General features: G+C 32.4%; 1 protein-coding gene across 1 annotated transcript in view; it reads right to left on the bottom strand.

The window, feature by feature from the left end:
* Positions 1-27,023, bottom strand: part of Stk3 (serine/threonine kinase 3) — a 324,266-nt gene that overhangs the window by 108,949 nt on the left and 188,294 nt on the right. The window contains exons 7-8 of the mRNA XM_071602220.1: positions 21,241-21,378; positions 17,934-18,059 (exon numbers count right to left, since the gene is read on the bottom strand). Coding sequence (XP_071458321.1) covers positions 17,934-18,059; positions 21,241-21,378 — 264 coding nt within the window. The remainder of the gene's footprint in view (positions 1-17,933; positions 18,060-21,240; positions 21,379-27,023) is intronic.

Raw genomic sequence — 27,023 nt, 5'->3', positions numbered from 1 at the left:
AAAGTAATAAAAGCATATGACAGGAAATATATATTCATATTACTTTATCAATGCCTTGTAAATTGCTTTTCTACAAAGACTTCTGACTGTATCTCACATTCCTATAAAAAATATATATATCTAAGAGCTTATTCCTGAAAAGAATTTTTTTCATTCTTTTCTGCTCCTTTATGATGGTGTTTAAGAGCAAACAAAAACTTTAAAAATACAGATTCAACAAAATAATTTTTGCTTGCATAAATTTAAAAATAATATTATTAAATGATCTGAAGAAATCAACCTTAAAAACATACAAGTCACAAAAAAACACACTAAAATAACAGTATTAATTTTAACACGCAGTTTACATTACTGAAACTCCTGATAAAAAAGGAATTTGGGGACAGACAATGTTAAGCTAAGCAAAAAATGATACACTCCCTCACAACCCAAATATTCATCACATGATTGACTTTAGCATTGGTAAATGCTACAATTATATACCTCATGTATAATTATATACCTTATTAACTTTTAAATGTACATACAAGTTGAGTATTCCTTATCTGAAATGCTTGTCATCAGAAGGGTTTCAGATTCCTTCAGATTTTAGGATACTTGCATACACATAATGAGATATCTTAGGAGACACAAGTCTAACATGAAATTCAATTGTTTTATATACTCTTTACAAACAATATTTTTTTGTGATTTTCTGCAATATTTTAGTGTCCCTGCATTTTCACTGAAACCCATCACATGAGGTCAGACATGAAATTTTTTACTTCTAGAGTCAAGTCAGTGCTCAAAAGATTTCAGCTTTCATAGCACTTAAGATTTCGGATTTTCTAATTTGGGATATTCAACGTGTACATTCTGTGACAATAATTCTGTAGTACTTTCCAAAAAAACAAGAAATAAAAAATTCAGGTAAAACCTATTATAAAGCAGTTTATATATGTATTTATAGTTTCAGTATTTACCAATTAAATATATTCATAATAAATACTGTGTGTCAGTCTACTAAGATATACCTTTTTCCCTTGAGAAAAATAGACTTTAATGAAGAAAGTGAGAAACTAGACAAATACCATGAGATAAACATCCTCATAGAACTAAACAAAGTATAATCATTGGAACATACAGGAGAAATTGACCAGCTGAGCCAAGAAGAGCACCATGAAAGGTTCCCTCTTTCCAGAGAAAGCAATGGTTAATATGTCCAAGCAAAAGTAGCAACATAGGCTTTTCTTTAAATACTTTTTGAGCAATCCTCTCTATGTAATCATTGTTTAACTGCCAACTGTAGAAAGCACTGATTCCTTAATATCTTGAGTTCTCTCTTGGGATTCAGATCTATATATCCAACTTCCTGCTACACAAAATGACTAGGATGAGCCATTAAATAGGTGCTAAAGTATTCTCATCTTACCCAGAAAGTCACCATGAAGACAGAATTGCTGGAGAATATTTAAGCTACGATATCAGAGGTGGGATGAGTGTGGGGAGAGTGAAAAAAAAAAAGGCTTTGACTATTCTTTCAAAAATTCTGTTATGAATTATTGTCTTTTTCCAAAAAGTTTTTCAATGGTCAAAAGATAAATACATTCTTAGACTTAGGAGAAAGGCCCCAGAGTGGATAATGTGGCTGACTGACAATACAAGCAGAAAAAGGGCCTTTTTCTTTGAAGAGGTGAAAAGTTAGAAAACAAAAAGTAATAAAACAACAATTCCTATTCTTTATGTATAATTGCAATCACTCTATTCGTTACACTGCATTAGGAGTGTCATCAGTTTACTTGTTGTCTCATTCACTAGCCAACAATATCTTACAAATAAACACCACGTCTTATCTTCTGTATCAATATTTGTTAATGGAAAGAAGACATCCTCTGAAACAGAAAAATAAATGCACTCAGGGTTGGATGTGGTGGTACACCTCTGTAGTCCTAGCTACTTGGCAGGGTAAGGAAGGCCTGAGGATCACTTGAGCCTAGGATATCAAGACCAGCCTGGGCAATATAGAAAGATCTCATCTCAACAACAACAACAGAAGAAATAAAGAAGAGAAAGAAAAGAAAAAGGAATGTATGGAGCATATAAAACATTATTAAAGAAACATTATTAAACATAACTAAAGAATTAAAGAAAATGAACACCCATTAGTATAATAAAATGAACAGTGTAAAGACTGGCAAAAAGAAATATCTTATTTGCAGATGACATAATTATTTTTGTAGAAAATTTCCAAAAATGTCCCAAAAAACTCCTGATGGTACAAAACTCCTGGCATGTGCAAGAACCTGGGTTCAATCCTCAACACCACGGGGTGGGGGGGATCACTCCTAGAAGCTTTATGTGAGTATGGCAAGGACACAGATGGCAATAAACAACTGGAATAAGAAAATTTTAAAAATCTCTTTTCGATAATATCAGGAAAAAAACATGAACATTTGGGTCTAACATATAAAAATACAGAATCTATGTATGTGATGCAAGAAATAAATTATAATAAATAGAGAGTCATTACAAGTTAGTGGACAAGAAAACTAAATATTGTCAAGACATCATTTCTTTTATCTTAATGTACAGATTCAATTCCATCCAATAAAAATCCAATAAGCTAATCTGTAAATGTTGACAAAATGATCCTAAAGATTATATGGAAAGGGAAAAGGCCTACAACAGCCAACATATAAATGTACTGAATAAGAAAAATAAAGTTGGAAGACTCACATTATCCAATCTTAAAATCTGTATAACACTACAGTAATCAAGATGGCATAATATTAGCAAAAGCATGTCAATCATATAATAATAACATACCAATGGAACAGAAAAAAGAGCTCAGAGAGCTCACAAAGATGTGGTCTGATTTTTGAAAAATGGACAGAGACAACTCAATGGAGAAAGAACAGTATTTAAACAATCATACTGGAACAAGTGGATAATCATATGCCAAAACAAACAAACAACAACAACAAAAAAAAACCAACCTAGAAACAGACTTCAAAGCTGTCCCCAAAAGTATCACAGAACTTAAAATAACAGGAAAAAACAAAAAACCTTGTGTAATCTGAATTTGTGTTGAGTTTACAGACACCTAAAATATAACCCATGGGAGAAAAGCTTATAAGGTGACATTAAGATTAAAATCTGCTTTCTAAGAGACAGTGTTAAAAAGATAATAAGACAAGATACATAATGGAAGAAAATACTGGTAAAACACATATTTTGGAAAAATCTTGTATCCAAAATACACAGAAAACTCTTAAAATACGAAAACAAACAACACAATATCATTTAAAAAATAGGGTAAAGTACCAAACAGACACTTTACCAGAAGATATATAAATAGTAAATAAACACAGAAAAAATGCCCAACATTTTTATCATTAAGGAATTGCAAACTAAAAAAAGGAAATACCACTAAATACCTATTACAATGGTTAAGATGTGAAAAACCAACACTATGAATTGTTAGCATACATTAACAGAAACTCTTGTTAATAGCTAGTGGGAATATAAAATGATACAACTTTAGAGTCTGGCAGTATCTTACAAAGCTAAATACACTATAAGATCCAGCACATTTCAGTCCTAGGTATTTACCAAACTGACTTGAAAACTTAGATCTACACAAAAGCCAACACTGTAAATGTTCTTAGCAGCTTTATACATAACTGCTTCAAACTAGGAAGGAACTAAGATGTCCTTCCAATAGGCTAATGGATAAAGAGTGATACACCCATGCAACATAATCCTAGTGATTGATAAAGTAAGCATTAAACCACACACACAAAAAGGATGAATTGTCAATGTTAAGTAAAAGAAGCCAGTCTGAAAATGTTTCATAGTATATGACTCAAATTATATGATATTACAGAAAAGGCAAAACTAGAAACTATAAACAGATCAGCAGTTGCACAGAATTTAGGGGTTGGAGAGCACTGAATAGGCTTTTTTTTTTTTTTAGGGTGGCAAAACCTTTCTGTTTCATACTATAGTAATAAATATAAACCACCATACACTGGTCAAAATCCACAGAAATTTACATCAAAGAGTGGACCCTGATATAAACAATTTTTTACAAAATCATTTAGGACATCAGGGGATCCCAGAATGAAATACAGAATGTAGGAAAAAATACACACACACACACACACACACAAAAAAAAAAAAAAAAAAAAAAAAACTTCACTGAATGGTGTGGGGAGAAAAGGTATAACCTAAGTAATTCTGTAAGTGAATGAAGTCTATCCAAAGACAAAAGGAACCATATACAAGCACTGTACTTGATAATGTTGTTTCCAATGAGAGTATGGGATAATGATTCTGAAGCCACTATACGTGTACTGGAAGTGAAAAATTCAGTGAATAATGATAGATGGTGAGAGCTGGGTTTCTCAATACTGGAGTGGTAGGTTGTAAGCAAGCAAGGGGTAACAGCTAGAATGATCCATGTGGTAATGAATTAAGAGCCAGAGACATAATATGAACTCATATTTATCTTAATATAGATACAGATGGAGATATATATATATATATATATATATATATATATATATATATATATATAATATGATTTGTATATATTCACAGGTTAATACACAACACATATCTCCTTGCTTTGTTAACTAAGAGGGCACAGAGGCAACCACCACTCAAAGCAGCAGCAAACACAGAGTTCCGTCTTTGTTACAATACTATCCTCCAGTAAAAAGAACTCCATATTCTAGGTCTGGGGCAGGAAAGATACAAGATGACCCTGAGAATATTTTGTAGTAAGAAATGGGCCTAAAACAAAACAAAAACCCACACTGATGGGGTTAACATCATAGGGAAAAGGAACTGACTGAAAAAGATTCCAGTGGCCAAATCTGAAACAAAATATTAAATAAAGTAGTACTGGATTATGATCCAAAATTATGAAGTGAATAACCTTGAATAAACATTGATACAAATGATTAAATTAAAAAATGGAGAGAACAAATATCCTGTATTGAAGAACCCCAAATAATTTATGTAGCTATTCTGTCATATCCTCTCAAGAAAGTAAAGCATGAGTCTCCATTCCCTATATAACTTTTTTCCAAAGAGCAGCATAGAACGGGCAAAGAGTAATTTTACTATAAAAATAACTGAAAATCACTACCTTAGCCAGGTGACCAGGTAACATTAACAGTGATAAATCATACCGACAGAAACTTTTCTTTCTCTCTCTCTTTTTTTTTTTTTTTTTTTTTGGTGTGTGTGTGTGTTGGGGGGGGAGGTTTATAGGGATCAAATCCAGGACCTTATATACACTAGGCAAATGGTCTACCACTGAGCTACACCTCCAGATGCAGAAAGTATTCTTAATATGATGTGGTAATCCTTTCTTTATGAGTTTTCCTCCCCAAAATCAGTAATCCCAGTTTTATCATAAGGAAAAAACATCAAACGAATTCCAGTTGAGAGAAAGTCTACAAAATATCTACCTAGTAGCCCTCAAAACTCTCAAGGTCAAGACAACCAAAGATATTCTGAGAAACTGGGACATCAAGAGGAGCCTACAGGAATGTTTTGAATTTTTCTCTATTTAGAACAAAGTTAGCCTTGGACTTAGCAGAGATAGCTTTTACAATGCTGAGATATATTCCTGCTGTCTCTAGTATTTCTACTATGTTGAACATGAAAGGGTATTGTATTTTATCAAATGCTTTTTCTGCATCTATTGAGATGATCATATGATTTTTATCTTTAAGTCTACTGATGTCATGAACTACATTTATTGATTTCCATATGATGAACCAACCTTGTATCCCTGGGATGAACCCCACTGGATCATGGTACACTATCTTTTTAATATGTTTTTGTATGTGATTTGCCAGAATTTTATTTGAGAATTTTTGCATTTATGTTCATCATGGATACTGGTCTAAAGTTTTCTATCCTTGATGTGTCTTTGTATGGTCTAGGTATCAGGGTGATATTAGACTTATAGAATGAATTTGAAAGGGTTCCCTCCTTTTCTATTACATGGAATAATTTGAGGAGTATTGGTATTAATTCTTCTTTGAAGGTCTTGTAGAATTTGGCTGAGAATCTGTCTGGTCCTGGGCTTTTCTTGGTTAGTAGGCTTTTGATGGCATCTTTTATTTCATTGCTTGAAATCCATCTGTTCAAATTGTGTATGTCCTGCTGATTCCAGAGTGGGAGAACATCTTTACTACACACTCATTATATACAGCACTAATTTCCAGGATATATAAAGAATTCAAAACACTCAACACCAAAAAAACAAATACCCCAATTAATAAATGGACTAAGGAACCAAACAGACACTTCTCAGAAGATATATAATTGATCGACAAATATATGAAAAAATGTTCAACATCTCTAGTAATTAGGGAAATGCAAATCAAAACTACTCTAAGATTTCATCTCACTCCAGTCAGAATGGCAGTTATCACAATTACAAGCAGCAGTAAGTGTTGGTGAGAATGTGGGGGAAAATGTATACTCATACACTGCTGGTGGCACTGCAAAATGGTATCACCACTTTGGAAAGAAATATGGGGATTCCCTAGAAAACTTGGAATAGAACCACCATTTGAGCCAACTATCTCATTCCTCGGTCTATACCCAAAGGAAGGACTTACAATCAGCATAATATAGTCATACAGCTATATCCATGTTTATAGCAGCTCAATTCACAACAGATAAACTGTGGAACCATCCTAGATGTCCTTCAATAGATGAATGGATAAAGAAAATGTGAGATATATATATATATATATATATATATATATATATATATATATATATATATATATATATATATATAAAACTATTACTCAGCATTAAAAGAGAATAAAATTATGGTGTCTGCAGGTAAATGGATGGTGTTGGAAAATATCATGCTAAGGGAAGTAAGCCAATCCCAAAAGACCAAATGCCGAATGTTCTCTCTGATAAGTGGATGCTGATCCATAATGGGGGGGATGGGATGAACAGAATTTGGGCAAAGGTGGGGGGAGAGGGGAGGGGACATGGGAGTAAGAAAGGTGGTGGAATGAGATGAATATCATTACCCTAAGTACATGTACAATTGCACAAATGGTGTAACTCTACATAGTGTACAACCAGAGAAATGAAAAGTTGTGCTCCATTTGTGTATAATGTATCTAAATGCATTCTGCTGTCATGTAAAACTAATTAGAACAAACAAACAAATAAATAAATAAAGAGGGGCCTATAGAGAGATGATGACTAAGTGAGGTATGGTATCCTAGATAAATTCTGAAATAGAAAAAGGACATTAGGTAAAAACTAAGTAAATCTGGACACAGTAGGAACTTCAGTTTAAATCTGTCAATGTCAGTTCATTAACTGAACAAATGTATCTTACTAATATGTTAATAATGGGGAAAAATGAATGTCAGATATATGGAAACTCTAGTATTTTGCAATTATTCTATAAATATGAACCTATTCAAAAATTTAAAAGTTCATTTAAAGAATAAAATTGATGCAATCCTTCCTTTTAAACTCAAATATTTACTGAATATCTGGCATATCACTAGGCCCCATGCTAGGATGTATATAGGTCAACAGGTCTCATTCAAACCTTACTACAATCAATTAGGGAGCTCTTCAAAATTTCTGATGCCTAGGTTCTAGTTTATAACAATTAAATAAGAAATTTCTCAGAGTAAAAAGTATTGTTGTCTTTTTTCCCCCTAAAAGGCATCATGTAGTTCAAATGTACAATGAGATCATATCACATTATATATCACAAATCCCCAGGAATCATTTTTCCACTAGAAGTAATTAAAACACAATGTTAAGTGATTCATGTATTCAAATTTTGTATTCACAAGAACTCTTCATTCCATTATTTAACCAGAATTTTTTTGCAATTTCTTGTTAGATATTTTAAAAATGATTAGCAAATTTCAAGATGTACCTGTTTTAACAAAAGGAATTCACTTAAGTAAACACTATATTCAAAATGGCATCCTATAGTCCATAAGATATTTTAAACACTTATATGATAGGGACAACTCACGTAGATTTGCTTAATATCATTGACAATACTAATATAAATGCTCCTTAGTAACACTAATGAATTGTGAAGTTGTATTGCATAGATAGAGCAAACTGGTTAATATACATACTTTAAAAGGTAGATTTCCCATAGGCAATTCAGGCATTTATAGTAAATAAGAACAAATATAGATATGTTATTTAATTAACTCACAGTAAAGATTTGGGAATGTGCTCCAGAAAAGAAATTCTTTCTTACTATACAATACAGATGACCCAGCACCAATTTTATATCATTGCTGGAAAATGCTCCCCATTCCCTCCCTGCCAAAAAAAAAGCGAAGATGTTTGTCACACTTAGCAATACTTAAACTAACACAAAAACTTTGATATTGGAATTAACCTGCTACAGAAATCTGTTTGCAATTTAACTTTAAATATCCATTCAATTACCCTAGGACCTATCAAAGCATGTCAATTTGTTAAGATGTATTCCCATCAGAAAATGTGAAAACATTTTTTCCATAATATGAAAAAAATCAAATTCATAACGCACTTTTCCAATAAGTTCCATATCTTTCTAGAATAAAAAATATTTAAGGAGGTTTGTTTATAATAGTTGCCAAGGGCACAGGTGTACAGCACTAAAATTTTAAAAACCAACATTTTGAAATGGTTATTATATACTGTTTCCTTTTCAAAAGTCACACTGAAAGTTGATGGAAATGTCAATTTAATTTTAGGCCACTAATTTTCCCTCATCTCTTGAGCTAAACTATATAGAAGAAAATTAAATCTGGAAAATGTTAAACTGAAAATTGAATAACCCATAAACTCTCTGAAAATTGCACTTATTCAGAATGAAAAAAGCAGGGTACACAATTGATCCATATATTAAGACTGAATACCAAATATAAATTATCTCTTATAATATAGAAATTCAATATGGTGAATTTCATAGTTCTGGAATTTTCTCAAAATTTGGCTTTATAAAATTTTTCATGTGGGCTGGGGCTGTGGCTCAGTGGTGAAACCCGCCTCACATGTTTGAGGTACTGGGTTTGGTCCTCAGTACCATATTTAAAAAAATAATAATAAATGAAGATATTGTGTCTAACTACAGCTTAAAAAAAAGGAAAAAAAAGAAAAATTTCATTGGTCCAACGTCAAATGTGTTCTGTGTTATAATAGCCCACTTACTGGATAAGGACTAATCCAGAGTCTGGACTAGACATAGCTACAATAAAATCTGCCAAAAAATACAGGTCCTCTGGGCTAAAAAGTAATGCAGATGCAAAACTTAGCAACACAGATCTTGCACCATGCTGGAAAAAACCCTTTCATTTTTGAAATATTTATGAAAATTTAAAAAAATGAAATATAAACAAAATTAGGGAAAAAGGAATGAGGGAAAATGCATTGAAAACAAATAAGATAATAAAATATTCATCTAAAACCTTCTGCCATATCCTAAAAGACACTCAATACCCAGTACCATAACAAAACAGGTATTAAACAAATGAATTCCCCAAACTTGAGCAAATTCAAAAAACAAAACAGCAAGCATCATGGCCAAAGGTAATCAAGTTGAGTTGCAAATGGAAAGTTAAGAGGTCACAAAGCAACAATCTTGACTTCACAGATACAGATGTTAAGGCAAGCATAGTATCAATAAGATAGGGTTCATTATTCTAAAAACTGTTCTTATTCAGGGAATGGAAGGAGGGAACAGTCCAAGTCAGTACCTTACACTACACCACCTAGAGATAATATTTTATAAAAGAACTACAGATTTAAAAACAGATATTTACTTCTCTTCCTATCAACTATAAATTTGGTATAAGTTGCCTTAATTGCCCTGATTTCTTGCAATGTTCCCTTCCCTGCCTGAATAACTCTGATTTACAACTTGACAGAATAAACCAAAACTGGATAAACTATATTTTTCTTTGAATTTTGTTAATTTGTGAGTACTCAAAGAATTTTTCATCATTGAAATATATTTTTATGGATCTACATATAAAGAGATCATATGAAATATCATTACATACAAGTTCAATATCTAAAAACTTAAAACACCTAAGAAATGACAAATGGCAAATACTTCCACTAAAATGAAAAAATAGAACACAAAGATTTATATCTATCCCTCTTTAAAAAAAAAGAACTCTCAAAACTAGAATGAAGACACGGACTCTAAGGATAAACCCATAAAGACAAGCAGCACAGGGGAATAGAGAGCAATAAACACAGGTTGTCCAAAAATCTAGAAGCTAGGAAAAATTTCTTAAAGTTAGAAAGCAGATAAATATATAAATAGACCAAAATCACCTGAAACTTAGGGTTACAAGCAGAGAAGTCACATGAACTAAAAGCAAATTCAAGCCAAGAGCAGTGAACCTTAACATCTTTTGGAGCAAGATTTATTAGTCAACAAGTTCTGTTCTTCCATACATAACTTCCAGAAGGTAATTTTAGGCCTTCTCTCAAATATAATTGCTAAACATCTGAAGAAAGCCCTTAAAGTAAAAATTGGAGATCAAAGTAAATATAAAGGCAAGAAACACAAGGCAGGGAGCAAAAGAAAATTCAGAATGATTATGACAATGTAATAACGGAGAGGAGGAGGAGGATATGTTGGAAATTAAACACTCCCCATGGAAAAATTTAAAAAAAAATAGAAGATAAACTTGGGGAGACCTGCCAGAAAACACAAAGACAAAAATAACAGGGGCAGAAAAGGGGGCATGAAGAGCCAAGATCATTGAAAAATTAATCTGAGAGGTTCAACAACCAAATAAAAATTATCAAGAAAAAGAAAAAAATTACACCGAACTGACAGGTAATTCCAGGTTGAAAAAGCTAAAAGGTACTCCACATAATGATTTGAAAAAGAAGTACATACAGGCATATTATAAATAGAAAGAAGAATATTAAGATCCAAACATTCAAAGTATTAGGCATCTGTCCTTCCATCATCATTAGTGCTGCAGGGAAAGAGCCAGGTCTTCAAAATTGGAAGGGAACATTATTTCCAACCCAAAATTTTATACATAAATCAATCAAGGGTAAAGATAAAATAAAAACACATTCATATACTCAAGGTCTGAATAAAGTACTAGGAAATAATGGTACAACAAATACATAAGTAAAACAAGAAAGTCGAAGACAAAATCCAGACAGGAGAAGATCAATTACAGAGGAGGAAAAAAGGAAATTCTCACAATAATGTTGAAGGGAAACCTAAGGATAACAGCTGTACAGTGCCCCAAAAGAGCAATCAGTTCAGATTAGAGAAGGATAGAGAGCAAAAGAAGGAATGAGTCAAGAAAAAAGTATGATACTAATAAATCATCTGTACTTGGGTTTACACAAAAGAGTTCACAGCTCCTGCAGGGAGTTTGGGAATATACCATTTTAGAAACAATTACTGCTAGATACATAGAAAACTAACAAGAATAGTAAAAGAAAATGATACAATTATACATGTAATCATAATATATTATAATATTTGTAAAAAGTATTTATATAGTCATAACTATATAAACAACAAGTAGGGTTTTTTCTAAAGTGTGACTTAATTACACAGAAAAAAAATGAGAAATAACAAGCAATCAATTCTATTAAAGGATTTCAATTTATGGCCAATAATTTCATCACATATATAAATATTTCCCTACTAAATCTAATTTACTTTTCAAGAAGTAAAGGAATGGAAATAAATAAATTTTGTTTATTTATTTAGTTATTTTTACAGTTTAAAGATACATTTTTTAAAATCCCCACTAATTCTTTCAAACACATTTGGCCACTTAAATTTGTTTTTTAAAGCCCGAAAAGAAATTTTGAGTCTATGTTCTGTTCATGGCTGATCAATTCAATGCCATTGTTTTAGTGGTTTTTAGATAGCAAAACAAACAGCAACAACAATTACCATCAAACAAAGCAGAAACTAAACAAAACAAAAACAAAAAAACTGGCCAAAATATTATTGTAATATCAGTAGTGTTAGTATAAGTAGTAGCATTAATAGAAACAAAAGCTAAATGTTGAATATACTATATGCAAAACACTGTTATGAGTGCTTAGATTATACATATAAAATCATTATATTCTCATAATTCTATTTATAGATGGTAAAAATGAACTAGAGAATTTTCCAAGGGCCTAAGAGTCACTTGGGAATGGAATAAGAAATAAAACACAATTACTCTTGTAAGGATTACAAGATGGTAGAATAGAGAAAGCATCCCTGGCTGCTCCATGGGTTGAACCCAAGAAAGCAGATAGGTAGCTTATCAGCAAGGTGGGTGAAAAACATTGGTTGGGGGTGGGAGGGGGGCTTTGCTGGGAATTAATACTGGACATTCAAAGCAGACTGGGGTTCAGTAGCATTTTCAGGCAGTAATTTTTCAAGTCTCAGTATTTTGAGGGTTGAGATTTTGATTAGTACATTCCAGTTTTGTTTTTTATTCTTTTATTTTTGTTTGCATTTTTTATTTTATACATTTTTTTCTCTAACTTATCTGTTCCCCTTGATTCTCTTTCTTCTGCTACCAGCCAAAATCTATTGTTCCCTTTTTCACTCTTCCTTTAATTTTTTATTTCTCTTTTCTCTCCTCCTCCCTCATAATCATCACATCATACATCTCTTCTGTTCTCTCCCTGTTCATCATTCAAAAATTTAAACCCTTCTGCATACTTACTGTTTCTACTATGGATAATAACTGATCACATAATTTCTGTTTATTGGGACAATTAACACTGTAGATTTCATAGCAAGAACTATTTGGTTTAGTGCTGTATATTGTTTGCATTAGTTGTTATTATCTGTCTCCCCCTAAAACATGAAGTACTAGGAACCTTCAGGAACACTATTAAGTCTACAGGGTAGAAACTCTACTGTCTCAGATCCATAATGCTGGATGGGTAGTCATGCAAATAACATAGAAAAGCAAGGGAACAAACTACCCCAAACAAACAAAAATACTTCAATTAACAGGATCCATTCACACCACAGAGGAACAAATATCAGAAAGAGTTTAGAAAGTTCATCATTAAACTGATCAGCAAGGTAAAGGATGATAATAAAGAGTGAAATCAGAGAGAAAATGCAGGAAGTGAAAGATGACTTTAATAAAGAGAGATTCTGAAACAAAATCAAGCAGAAATCCTCAAAATGAAATAATCAATAAACCAAATAAAAAATTCAACAGAAAGCATCATCAGCAGACTAGACCAGTTAGAATATAGTTTCAGGCAACAAATACAAAATATATAATCTTGAAAATAAAGTTGACTATGGAGAAAACATGTTTAGAGACCATGAACAGAACTTCAAAGAAATACAGGATAATCTGAAAACACACAATTTAAGATTTATCAAGATAGATAAAATACAAACCAAAAGAATGGGCAATCTTTCCAATAATATCTAAAATTTCTGAACCCAGAGAATTAAATGGAAAATCAAATACAGGAAGTTTAGAGGGCCCCAAATATACAAAATTACATCAGACCCACACCAATGCATATAATTTTGAAAATGCAAAACATAAAGAATAAAGATAGCATTTTAAGGGCTACCAGAGAAAAATGTCAAATTACATTTAGAGAGAAACCAATCCAGATCTCAGCTGATTTCTCAATCCAGACCCTCAAAGCTAGGAGGTCTTATATTCCAAGCTCTGGAACAAAATGGATGCTAACCAAGAATACCATAACCAGCAAAATTAAGCTTCAGATTTGAGGATCAAATAAAAACCTTCCATGATAAACAAAAGTTAGAAGAATTCACAACCAGAAAGCCTGCACTACAGAACATTCTCAGCAAAATATTTCATGAAGATGAAAAGAAAAATAAAAGAGAAAATCAGCAAAGGGAAGAACTAAAGGAATAATCAATCAAAGAAGAAACTAATTCTAATTAAAACCAGGAACAAACCAAAATAATGAGAATAAAAATCATACCTCAATAATAACTTTGAAAGTAAATGGCCTAAACTCAACAATCAAAAGACACAGACTGGCAGATTAGATTAAAAAACAAGACCCAGCAGTAGGCTATCTCCAAGAGACTTGCCTCATAGGCAAAGACATCCACAGACTGAAGGTAAAAGAATGGGAAAAAAATATCATTCATATGAATCTTGTAAACAAGCAGGGGTTTCTATCCTCATATCAGATAAAGTGGACTTCAAACCAAAGTTAATCAGAAGAGGTAAAGAAGGCTATTTCATACTGCTGTTATACAACAAGAAATAGCAATCATAAATATTTAGGCCCCAAACAATGGAACGTCTACATACATCAAACAAACCCTTCTCAATTTCAAGAATCAAATAGACCACAATACAATAATACTAGGTGATTTTAACACGAGAGAGAGAGAGAGAGAGAGAGAGAGAGAGAGAAAGTTCAATCAAGTTATTTCAATCAATGAAGGAACAGAAACTTCTCAGAAGAAATATGAAAATTTAACAAATACATGAAAAAATATTCAACAGAGAAATGAAAATTAAAACTACACTGAGATTCCATCTAATTCCAATCAGAATAGCAATTATCAAGAATATAAGTAACAATAAATAGTAGCAATAATGTGGGGGGAAAGGTATACTCATACTTTGATGCAACGTAAATTGCAAATTGGTGCAACGATTCCACAAAGCAGTATGGAAATTCCTCAGAAAACTTGGAATGGAGTCACCATTTGACCCAGCTCTCCCACTCCTCAGTTTATACCCAAAGGACTTAAAATCAGCATACTACAGTGACATAGCCACATCAATGTTTATAGCAGCTCAACTCACAATAGTTAAACTATGGAACCAACCTAGGTGCCCTTCAACATATGAATGAATAAAGAAAATGTGGTATATATACACCATGGACTATTATTTAGCCATAAAAAGAATGACTTTATGACTTTTGCCAGTAAATGGATGGATCTTGAGACTATCATGCTGAGTGAAATAAGCCAATCTCAAAGAACCAAAGGCCAAATGTTCTCTGTGATACGCAGATGCTAACACACAATGGGGAGGGGACTGAAGTTCTTTGGATTAGACAAAGGGGAATAAAGGAAAGGAAGGGGGGATAGGGGATAGGAAAGAGAGGAGAATGAATCAGACATAACTTTCCTATGTTCATATATGAATAAGCCACCAGGGAAACTCCACATCATGCAAAACCGCAAGAATGGGATCCCAATTAGAATAAGTTATACTCAATGTATGTATCATATGTCAAAATACACTCTACTGTTATACATATCTTTAAAAAAACAAACAAAAAAAGAAAAAAACTGAATAAGCACAATCTGTCTTGTTCTTGTATCACTCTATTTCTCATTTAACCAGCTAGGTACATGAAAGGTTTCTGGAATGACTTGGGCTGATTCTGGTACTGTTCTGTTTATTATCCAGTTAAGAAGGTTCTTGAAAAGCAGAGTAACTTAAAGCTTTCTATTCAATAAGAATAGTGGGAAGAGGGAAGGTTCTGAAAAATGCTTACCTACAGGCTGTAACATCAGCTGAAGGGGATTGGGGATTGCTTCCAAAGCACCCTGGTATTCCTCCCCACATCTGTGCTGAGAACTACTGCTTCAATGAATCAGATTTGAAAGGGATATGTCATTCTTGAGACATTAAAGACCACAGTCTAAAAGCTTAAGAGTTCAGACTATTAAAAAGTCACCAGAAACTCTCCATTTCTTATCCAAAGGTAGAAGTTCTAAGACATAAGGACAATTAATACGAAAACTGCTTTGAGTCATTACTAAGTTAACACTTTCTTTAGATAAAAGAGGAAATAAAGAGCATGGAAGTGAAAAGATCTCATGCAAGCCTAAAATGAAGAAGTACCCCCAAAGGCATGTGGGTGTAGAACATATGCCTAGAATTTATGAAGCCCTGGGTTCCATCACCAGCACTGCAAAAGACAAAGGGAAAAAAAAGGTACCCCATCTTTTGTTTATTATTTCACTTAATGTAAAATTCTGTATTCATTCAATTCCTTCAGTTAACATTATGATTCATATGGTAAACATCTGAGCTCCAATGGCAAAGCAAGTTTTGTAAATTCCGAATCAGTCTTTTCATTTACTTTAAAAACTAGTGCTTGTCAATGATGCAATCTATGCTTAATCTTACAAATTCAATTTAACACTAACCATTTCACTTTTAAATAATCATAAAATGTACCATGTTGGAATGTTTGCCTCATATTTTGCAGGCATTAACTCCTTCACTGTGTACATATTTAAACTCATTTAAAAGCTTGTATAGCATATCAATAAGCCATACTGGCAAACTCTGAATTCTTAAAAATCATCAACTCATTAGTTAGTTTAAATATTACATGAGAATAAATAGTGCTTGAAGTATAATTAATAAATTACCAAATGTCTTGCTTACATCTTGCATTTAAAGGTAATTATCATACCGAAACAAGAAAATGTTCTATATGCCTACGACCCTTATACATAACCTAAATCAATGTTTGTGTTGATTTGTTCAAAAACAAGTATAATTATTGTAAAAATATCTGACTTTTATGGGAAAAGTATCACTTTAATGACAATCATTGGCCTTCCCATGGACATCAAGAGATGCATAGTTCTTAGCAATTAGCTGTTTTACTTTAAAACTGTATATGTAATCCTATTTAGACTGATTTGCAAAAAAAATCCCAAAGGAATGAATTGTATAAACTCTATGTGTAAAATTTTGAGACTTTAAGGTGGATAAACATTTCTGAGAAAATACTGATTTTAAATTTTGCCAAAAATGAATGGCAATACAGGATATACTTTTTACTATGGGTAAAGTACTTCAGATCCATCCTGCGTATCTCCTTGTTCTTACAAATATTTGTATGTGTATGTGTTTACACACACATACACACACACACATTTTATATTCAGGGCAACAATTATGAAAGCTAGTGCCTGAGAACATAATCTTTGTAAAGTAAAGCATGTGAATATTGCTCAATGTGTGGTTCTGCCAAGACTTTTAATTATTTTCTTATAATTTTAAAAAGAATAAATGTAACAGTTTCACTCAGAACCACTAACCCTACTCCAGGGAATAAATGCTTATTTAAAGAAAAAAAAGGGGGGGGGGTCATAAAAACATGATACTATTTTAAAATCTGTCCATCTCATGTCCACAGTCTCATCCTCAAAAGAAAGAACCTAATTCCTCTCACCTTGAATATAGGCATTTAATACACCTAATCTACTCAACATCATAACTTGTGCTCAGAACACTTACTTTAGCCCGCACATAAACGAAATCCCATAACCGGTGAGGTTACAATAAAGTACTGAATATCTCAGGTAATTTAATGAACACTGGAGTGAAAGTGAGAAACAGAATGGTTGTATTGGTATATTTTCACATCACTGTTAAGTTGAAAAATCAGTAAACTGAACCATCATTAGTTGGGCAGCACTATATGCACCCTGAAAATCAAACTGCTGAATCTGTTTATCTTTCTAGAAAACCACCAAATTCTTCTCCTCAAGGGCTTCACCACTTCATATTTACCAGTGAACAAATGCTCCAATTTCTCCACATAGTTACCAAATCTTGTTAGTTTCACAGCAGGGCTGATGACGAGGAAAAAGACACTTCCAGAAGATATGACACAAAACTGTCCAAATTTGAGACAACTTTGTTCAGATACTGTATATTGCTACTATATCAACTTTACATCTCACTAATTATTAACTTTAAGACAAAAGAAAAGGATAGCAAACATTTAATACAAAAAATATTTCTTAAGATTTAATGAAGAAATATATCTCACTTGTGTAATAAAATGGTAAACTCTATTAATATATCTTAAGAAACAACATTATTAAAAAAATGACCCGGAAGATTTTTAAAAATCAATTTTTGCAGATAATTACGAACCGAATTTTCTTCTTCCTCTTCTAATTCTCGCTGCTGTTCTTCATGTCTTTTAGCTTTGATTTCCATAGCTTCTGTGATCAGATCTCTTAATATGGATACAGGTTTTGCATTCTTGATAAAATGATGCTAGAAAAGTAAAAATTAATGATACAAATTCAAAAATTTTTTCATATTTTTACTAACAAATAGTAAAACAACAATAAATGTTAACCATGATTATAGACTTCGGTGAGGTGATTATTCTTCATCTACAAGTGTGTTAACCAAGAAAGAATATTTTGGCTGCTTTAGAGAAAAAGAGATTTAGGGTAGTTGTTTTTAAAAATGATGTAAGCACACATACAAAAATATAACCCTGTCAATACAACTACACTATCCTTAAAGACATAATTGTGCAAAGAAAGTATACATTAGGTTGTAAAAATAATATTTTTTTAAGATCAGTGATTATATTACATATATAATAAGCTTATTTTGGTATGGAGTTACAAAATCTAGTTAATCTTATTGATAAGCTGATAGCCAAAAATCAGTGGTCAAAGAAAGGCAACTTATTTATTACTACTTTCTCAGAGTCTTTATTTTATTTGGTGTTGAATAATTTAACCCATTTCCAATGAAAACAGAAAAATACTTTTCAAAAAAAATAAGAATGCTCCAATAAGATGGTGGTGTTCTTCAATATCTTTTAAACTTTATTATCTAACCCTCTTTGTTGGTCAGTATTGTTTATAGCAGTTACATAAAGAAAGGATGAGTACAAATGAACTGGACATAGGGAGATTTTGAATTTAGGAGCATTGAGCTCCACAGACAAACATATACTGTAGTGAATTCACAGTAAACTGCACAAAGGTAAGGTTGCAGTAGGTTGGATAAACCAGATATGTATGTTAGCATCTCTTACAATCTAATGTATACTTTCTTTACACAATTATATCTTTAAGGTTAATGTATGTACTTGTATTGACAGGGTCATATTTTTGTGTGTGTGTGTGCTTACATCATTTTTAAAAACAAGTACTCGCAAACTCTTTTTTTTTTTTTTGCCATTCATGACTTAAGCACATGTTCTACCACTAAACTATATCCCCAGCCCCTCATTTATACATTTTTAAGTTTTGTGTATTAAAATCTCCTTTATCTTTCATTTTATGGTATTGAATTGGATATATAAATATTCTCCAAAATTACCCTATAGTTCTTTCCTATTCCCATTTTGCTTAAATTAAACATTTAATTCCTTAACTAGCTGGAATTTATTTTGCTGTTTCTGTGATAAGACTCTAGTTTAATATCTCCCCCTGCCCCCCATCCCCCCAAAAAAAGTGGTGGCAGTTAACTCAGTTTGGGTTTAATTATTTTCTTCCCTTACTGATTAGAAATGCTTTCTTCATAATATGTCAGTTTCCTTCATATTACATTCCATTTCTAGGCATTCTATTCTGATTTGTTCTTTCTATTCTCATACTGGAACCATATACTTTTCTAGGTATTTAACAAAAAATGTAGCTTTTGTTTTTTATGTATAAAGTATAATTTATCTGTTCAGTCATTCATACTATTCAGATGATTTATATGTTCATTTTTTGCCTATTTTTTGTGTATTTTTCCAATCACTCCTCTTCAATTATTTCTAATTCATTGGCAGTTATTTAGGCTGTTTCCAATCTTTTGCTACTACAATGTGCTATGACTATTTTTACACATATATCATTTCACAGATGGTTGCATTTTTCTGTAGAATAATTTTCTAGAAGTGTAATTTCTAAGATAAGGAATATAATTTCTTAATAAATATTCCTAAATGAGCTTCCATATAGATGTGAAAATAAGTTAACCTTTTCACAACAATTAACATTATATTTATATATTTCACATACTCCTCAACCTTTTTTTTTTTTTTTTTAATGAAACCTGGGCTGGGCAGTAGTTCACACCTGTAAGTCTACCAGCTCTGGAGGCTGAGGCAGGAGGATTGCAAATTCAAGGCCAGCCTCAGCAACTCTGCAAGATCCTGTCTCAAAAATTTTAAAAATAAAATTAAAAGGGCTGGGGATATAGCTTAGTGGTAAAGCACCCCCAGAAAAGAGGGGAGAGGAGGGGAGGGGAGGGGAGGAGGGGAGAAAGAAAGGAAGGGGAGGGAGGGAGGGAGGGGAAAGGAACTGAACTGAACAGACCTTTGGGAACTGGGGATGCAGCCCAGTGGCACAGCACTTTCCTAGCATGTGCAAGGTCCTGGTTTCAATCCCCATAGTCACCAATTTAAAAAAAAAAAAAAAGAAAGAAAGAGGAACCTTTGAGAAGTCACTTTCTATAAGAAAAATGATTTGAATTATTTTGTCACCTAACAATAAGAAAGATTTTGCAAATATCAAATTTGTTAATGTGAAACACATTTATTAGTTGCATTCTCAGGCAATTTTTTTGGAAAAAGAAAGGTTCACAAATAAATATTGTAGGGGCTGGGGTTGTGGCTCAGCAGTAGAGTGTTTGCCTAGCATGTGCGAGGCCCTGGGTTCGATCCTCAGCAGCACATAAAAATAAATAAAATAAAGGCATTGTGTCCAACTGAAACTGAAAAATAAATATTTTAAAAATATACATATTGTAATTAATAAATTACTTCATTTTGCATTGAATTTTAAGGCAGATTTTAAAAACAAACAAAAAACCTCCTAACATTTTGGATACAAAGTCTATTAAAGCCAAGTTAATAAAACTTTTCATTTAGGTGCTCTTAGGTGTAACTAACATTACAGCATGTAATTTTTTCAAGGTGTTCAGGAATCCTGTATTTATATGTCTTATAATGGAAAAACAAGTCAATGAAGAAATGCTGAGCCAAGGAACATAAGGAAAAGCAATGAGAAATCAGTATAGAGATAAGAACTCATTTCTGAAAAGAGAATCTTATGGAAATTTTGATTTAAAACAGCTTTAAGAGAAAAAGAGACAGACAGGGCTGGGGCTACAGCTCAGTGGCAAAGCGCTTGCCTTGCATGTGGGAGGCACTGGGTTCGATCCTCAGCACCACATAAAAAATACACAAATAAAAAGCATGCTGTCCATCTACAACTACAAAAAAAATATTTAAAAAAAAAAAGAAAGAAAAGACAGATACAAAAAGGGAATAGGCAGAAGACAAAGAGAATTTATAGCAGAATGGGGTATGTATGTCTTATCACTCCATATTTCCTAGGGAGGTTTAATTTTTGGAAAAAAAGTTGTGAAACTCAGAGCATTTCTGGCCAATGTCAAAAGCTAAAAGGTATGAATAAAATATTCTTCCTTTACAAGCACTGACCTGTAATAGTTGTGTTGCAGTAGCTCTCTGTTCAGGATTCTTCACTAAGCACTTTTTAACAAAATCGGTAAAATCATCAGACCAGAGTTCGGGCTTCCTGAATGTTGGTGGTGGATTTGTGGGAATCATAAAAATAGCCTAGTACAAATGAAGCATCCAGAAGACATAATTAGAATCACAATAGTACAACCAGATAAACAAATCTCTTTATCTTTTATCAGACTTTCAATATCAAAAACAATTTTAGCTGTTCTAGGATTTCAGTAAGATTTCAATAAAGTAAGTAAGTCCATCTGCTACTAATGTAATCATTTCCCATTAATTTCCTCTATTTGAACTGTATCTCATTGAGCGCATCATCTTTATTTTATTTATTATGTTTTTATCACTCTCCAAAGCTCTTTCATTTCAGACCCTTTTACCAAAGACATTCCTAGACACTATATATACATTCAAATTTGGTACCAAATTCCAGATTTACTTCCCATTTCAATTTTATATAAATATCCCCACTCAAAAGGTTAGTAGTTGTTCAATTTACATCTGCAATCCAAAATATTTAAGTATAAATGAAATTACTGCTGTGATTTGAAGTAATGTTTGATAAAGCCAAGATTTTATTTTTCTTGTTAAATGAGTCATGATCCCAAATGAAAATGTTTCCAAGGAAATATACTACTTTATTAGTAATGATTTAATACTAATAATTTAAAAGTAATGACAATAGATTCAGATAGTTCAAAATTCAAAAGCTATAAAAAGCCTCCATCCCATCCCTGTCTTCCCAGTTGTCCAGTCACCCTTTTGCAACCAAGAGAATTAATCCCTAATGTTCAATTAATCACTAATACTCTTAGGAAATCATTGAATGCAATGAATTAGTTTCTCTTCTTGGCATCTGAAATAGTTCCTAATAAAATACTATCACTAAAACATAATTTTCCTTGAAAAGATATAGAAACAATAAAGTGAAACAAATGTATCAAACATTCAATATATATTATCATCTGTATTTCCACATAATATAAAAATGACATGCAGCCAACACAACTATGATAAAAATTTTACAAAGTGAATTAGCACATGTTATAATTTTTATAACTGTAGCTTGATGGATAAATTTATACAATTACATAATCAACACAATTGGTGAAAAAAATATTCTTTAGGCAATTTCAATCTAGATAAGCATGTGTAGCCTACAACTATGGGCCTCTCAAAGACAGATCCAGGGATGTAGTATCCCCAAATCTGTCTGTCTAGGCTTTAGAATTCTTTGACTTTCCAGAAGGTGTCTGTCTCTGGAGTCTTGCTTTTTCTACCTGGCTTTTGGTGGTCCTCTCTTTCATGTGCAAACTAATTTAATGTACATTAATCCATGCCCATTCTCCTTAATGCATTAAGAAGGTGGAAGTAGTAATACTATAAGTTACTATAACACCTAGAAACGATCAGCTTCAGAGGCCCACGCCTGTAATTCCAGCAGTTCGGGAGATTGAAGCAGGAAGATCACAAGTTCAAAGCTAGCCTTAGCAACTTAGTGAGGTCCTAAGCAACACAGTAGAACCCTGTCTTTTTTTTTTTTGGCTTTGTTTTATTTATTTATTTATTTTTTATTGGTTGTTCAAAACATTGTGGATGTGTAACCGATGTGATTCTGCAATCTGTATTTGGGGTAAAATTGGGAGTTCATAACCAACTTGAATCTAATGTATGAAATATGATATGTCAAGAGCTTTGAGAACCCTGTCTTTAAATAAAATATTTGAAAAGGGCTCAGGATGTGGCTCAGTGGTTAAGCACCCCTGGGTTTGAAAGAAAAAGAAAAGAAACCAACATTTTTTACCATTAAAAGAAACTAATCAGGGGACATGGGGGCAGGAAAGATGGTGGAATGAGATGGACATCATTACCCTCGGTACATGTACAACTGCAATATGGTGCAACACTACATCATGTACAACCAGAGAAATGAAAAGTTGTGCTGTAATTGTGTACAATAATCAAAATGCATTCTGCTGTCATATATACCTAATTGAAATAAATTAATTAATATCCATGGCTATATTTAAAACTTCTGTTCACATATGGAAAAAAACACCAAAGCTATAAAGATAATATATTATAGGAATATCAATTTTAATGTATTCCTAACGTAATATAAAGCTGTTCTATTCTCTACTAAATTTTTATTAGCTGACTAAAAACCACTTAAGTATTTCCATAGTAAAGGATATATAACATGTATTTAGTTCAATCCTTTCATTTTTACATTAAAAACATCTAAAGCCCAGAGAGGTTAATTAACTAAAAAACAAATTTTCAGACATACAAAAGGGCAGTCACTTAAAAGATTAAAAACATACTCCATTGCTTCTACTTCTGTGTCTCAAGTAGCAAGATGGTAAAGTACAAAGCAAAAATGATTAATAAATCTTAACAAACACCTAATTAAAAGATAAGAGCTGATAAATGGTACTTATATTGGGTGATAAATGGTACTACTATTGTCAATATATAGACCTGCTGCGTCTTTCCTTTTATTTTCAAGCAGAGAAGAAAGCATAAGCAAATTTTGAGGTTTTAAAATAAGGCAATAACAAGAAAGATTACAACTTTCACCACAAATACAACTGATAGTTAATTCAAAACTGATAAAGTCAAAGATAATCTGATCAAATATAAATGAGGGAAAGACCATTCAGTGGGAAAAAAGACAGTCTTTTCAACAAATGATGTCAGGAAGACTGGATATGCAAAAAAAAAAAAAATCATTTGGACACTAATAACATTTATAAAAACTATCTCAAAATGATCAAAAACTTTAAGAGCTAAAACTATAAAAGTCTTAGTAGAATATACAGTGGTAAAAGCTCCATTGCATTGAATCTGGCAGTGATTTTAGGATTAAAATGACAAAGGCAAAGAAGGGAGAAGGAAGAAAGGGGAAAAGGGAGAAGGAGGGTGAGGAGAAGGAAGGGGACTGGAGAAAAAGAAAAATAAAAGAATGAAAAAACAAATCAAATGCTGTCAAGAATATGTAGCAATGAACCCTTACTGTTGGAAATGTAAACTGGTAGTCGACTATGTGTGGTGATTCAAAAAAATTAAACATAGAGTTATCATATAACCCAACAATTCTACTTTGTTATATACACCCAAAAAATTAAAAGTAGAGAGTAGAATAAACATTTGTACACTCATGTTTATAGTAACATTATTCACAATAGCCAAATACTAACAATAAATCCATGTGTCCATTGACAGATATATGGATTTTTAAAAAATGTGGTCTATAAATAAGATGGAATATTACTCGGCCTTTAAAAGGAAGGAAATTTTGAGACATACTACAATACAGATGAATCTTGAAGACATTATGCTTTGTCAAATAAGGCAGTAGAAAAAGAACAACTATTTTATGATTCCTCTTATACTAAATGCATGAAGACAGAGTAGATTAATGGTTGCAAGGGACTAGGAAAAAGACAAAACAAGGAATCACAGTTCACTGGGCATGGAGTTTCTGCTGATCAAAAGGAAAAAGCTCCAGAGACCAATGTGGTGTCTGTTATACAGTAACATGAACATACTTTATTCCATGAATTATATAACTTTATTCAAGGAATAGTGCAATAATAGAAGAAGTGATAAAAGATATAAAGGAGTCATCCCCATTAGAAGAAATATCATAAGAAAAAAGAATAGAATATGGCTGCTGAGAGGAGTAGAGAATAAGCCAATTTAAAAGACTAGGGAAAGATTTGGAGAGTATGAAGGATATGGAATTCCACACTAAAAACAGTTTGAACTGCAAGAAGGTACATAACTGAAAGGATTTAGGGTGAAAGGGTGTGAGGAGGTCCTATGTTTATTTTTACTTTAAATGAGAGTATGTTTATGATTCACAACGTAAATTTTTTTAAAATCTGGAAATAAACTAAATATGGAATATGAGTCAATTGGTGCTATATCTTCAGGAATGAAAGAAGAGAAATGAGGCAGGAGACACTTCAAATAAGTACCAACAGTGCATGTCAACAATGTTCATTGGGAAAGGTGGAGAAAGGAAGAATGAAAGATTAATCCAGAATTCAAGAAATAAAAAAAATTAGAAACCTTAATTGGAAGGCACATAGATTTTTCAACAATTCACTATATCATTTTTTGTTTGTTTTTCTTTGTCTGAGATGGGGGTGTTACTACCTCATCAAGGCTGGTCGCAAACTAGAGATCCTCCCACTTCAGGCACCCAGGTAGCTGAAGTGCACTTGGCTGTATCATTCTTTTGCATGACCTCAGAATGTACAGCCATTTTATCACTGGATTCTAACTTGGAAAATGATCCAAAGGACTTTCCATAGGCGTAGCAGTAAAGATTCAATACTCAAATCTATTGCTTCTAGGGTAGAATTTAATCTCCTTAACTGTGTATGTGCCATCCTTCAAAAAGGGAAAATTCTTTTACAGATGAGAACATTCTCTTACATCTTGTACATGTTACAACTATGAAAATCCAGCAAAAGTAGTGTATCCAGTATTAAAAAAAAGTAAGCATCAAACAAGTATTTATAGAGCCATTTTCTATGTGTTCAGAAGATGTGCTCATTTAGAAGCAGCAAACCTAGAAACCACAAGTCAAATAACACACAGTGAATTAATTTTTAGATGCTCACATTCCTACAAGACAAAACCCTGCTGGAATAAATGACTGATTTAAACCAGGATGCTTATTCAGCCTTTTGCCTGGGCCCAGTCTAGCCGGCTCAAACCATCTACCTGATGGTTCCCTTTAAGTATCTGACTTTGTAAGCCTGGCTACTACAGATTTTAAAATAGCATAATTCATATCTTTGACCCTACAGATCTCAAAGTCAACTTACAGAGAAAAAAAAGAACACATTATAAAACAAATAGCAATATAGTACCATTCCTTTAAATTTTATCTGTAAATAACTTAATTAATCTAAGACAGTTCCATAGATGTTCAAACCTGATAAGGCTTTGAGGTTGGACAAAATGGAGTTAACAGCAGCTGATGGAAAAGGCATGCAAATCCACCTGCTACTTCAAGTTAGAAAATAAAAATAAATTTGAACTCTCAGTGCTGCAAAACAGTTCAAAGGATCTACATAAATCTCTATACAGACTGACCTCAAACTGTAGGTAAATGATACTAGATTGTCTTGATAAATGTTGTTCAACTGCACTTTTGTTACAAATTGGTAGATAATGACTCAGTGATTTATGTCCTTGAAGCTAATGCTCTCCTTTGAACTTTGAGCCAATAAGTAGTGGTCTTATCTTAAGATAATCTTAACATATAAGGCTCACCTCAGCAGTAGCTATTAGAAACCCAAGGATAAAAAGCTTAACTCTAACTCTTATTTACCCAGTAGTATCATAAAGTGAACCTAAAATATCACATCCTACTCTCAAACAAGCAAGAAAACTGAGCATACAGTTCAAACAAATAAGTTTTATGATCTACTAGAATGTCTCCAGGAAAACCACTATACTTTTTATTTCCATTTGTAATGTTAGAAAATCAGTAACAAACTACATGATTTTCTCACAGACATTGCCACTTAATTAATTTAACATAATCATGTATCACAGAAGATCCAAAACCCCTGCGGTAGAAAGTGTCTAGCCTTAGACTAACAATTCATTCCCTTGCCACCAATCAGATCACACAGACACACATTACAGCCATAAAATTTATCTTATCTCTAACACCATTTTGATTGAAGAATGTTAGTACAATAAATTACATGATTATC

This window comes from Marmota flaviventris, chromosome 15, assembly GCF_047511675.1.
Source record: "Marmota flaviventris isolate mMarFla1 chromosome 15, mMarFla1.hap1, whole genome shotgun sequence".
Classification (NCBI taxonomy): domain Eukaryota; kingdom Metazoa; phylum Chordata; class Mammalia; order Rodentia; family Sciuridae; genus Marmota; species Marmota flaviventris.
The sequence above is the reverse complement of the archived record's forward strand: the minus strand, read 5'-3'. Positions and strand labels throughout refer to the sequence as shown.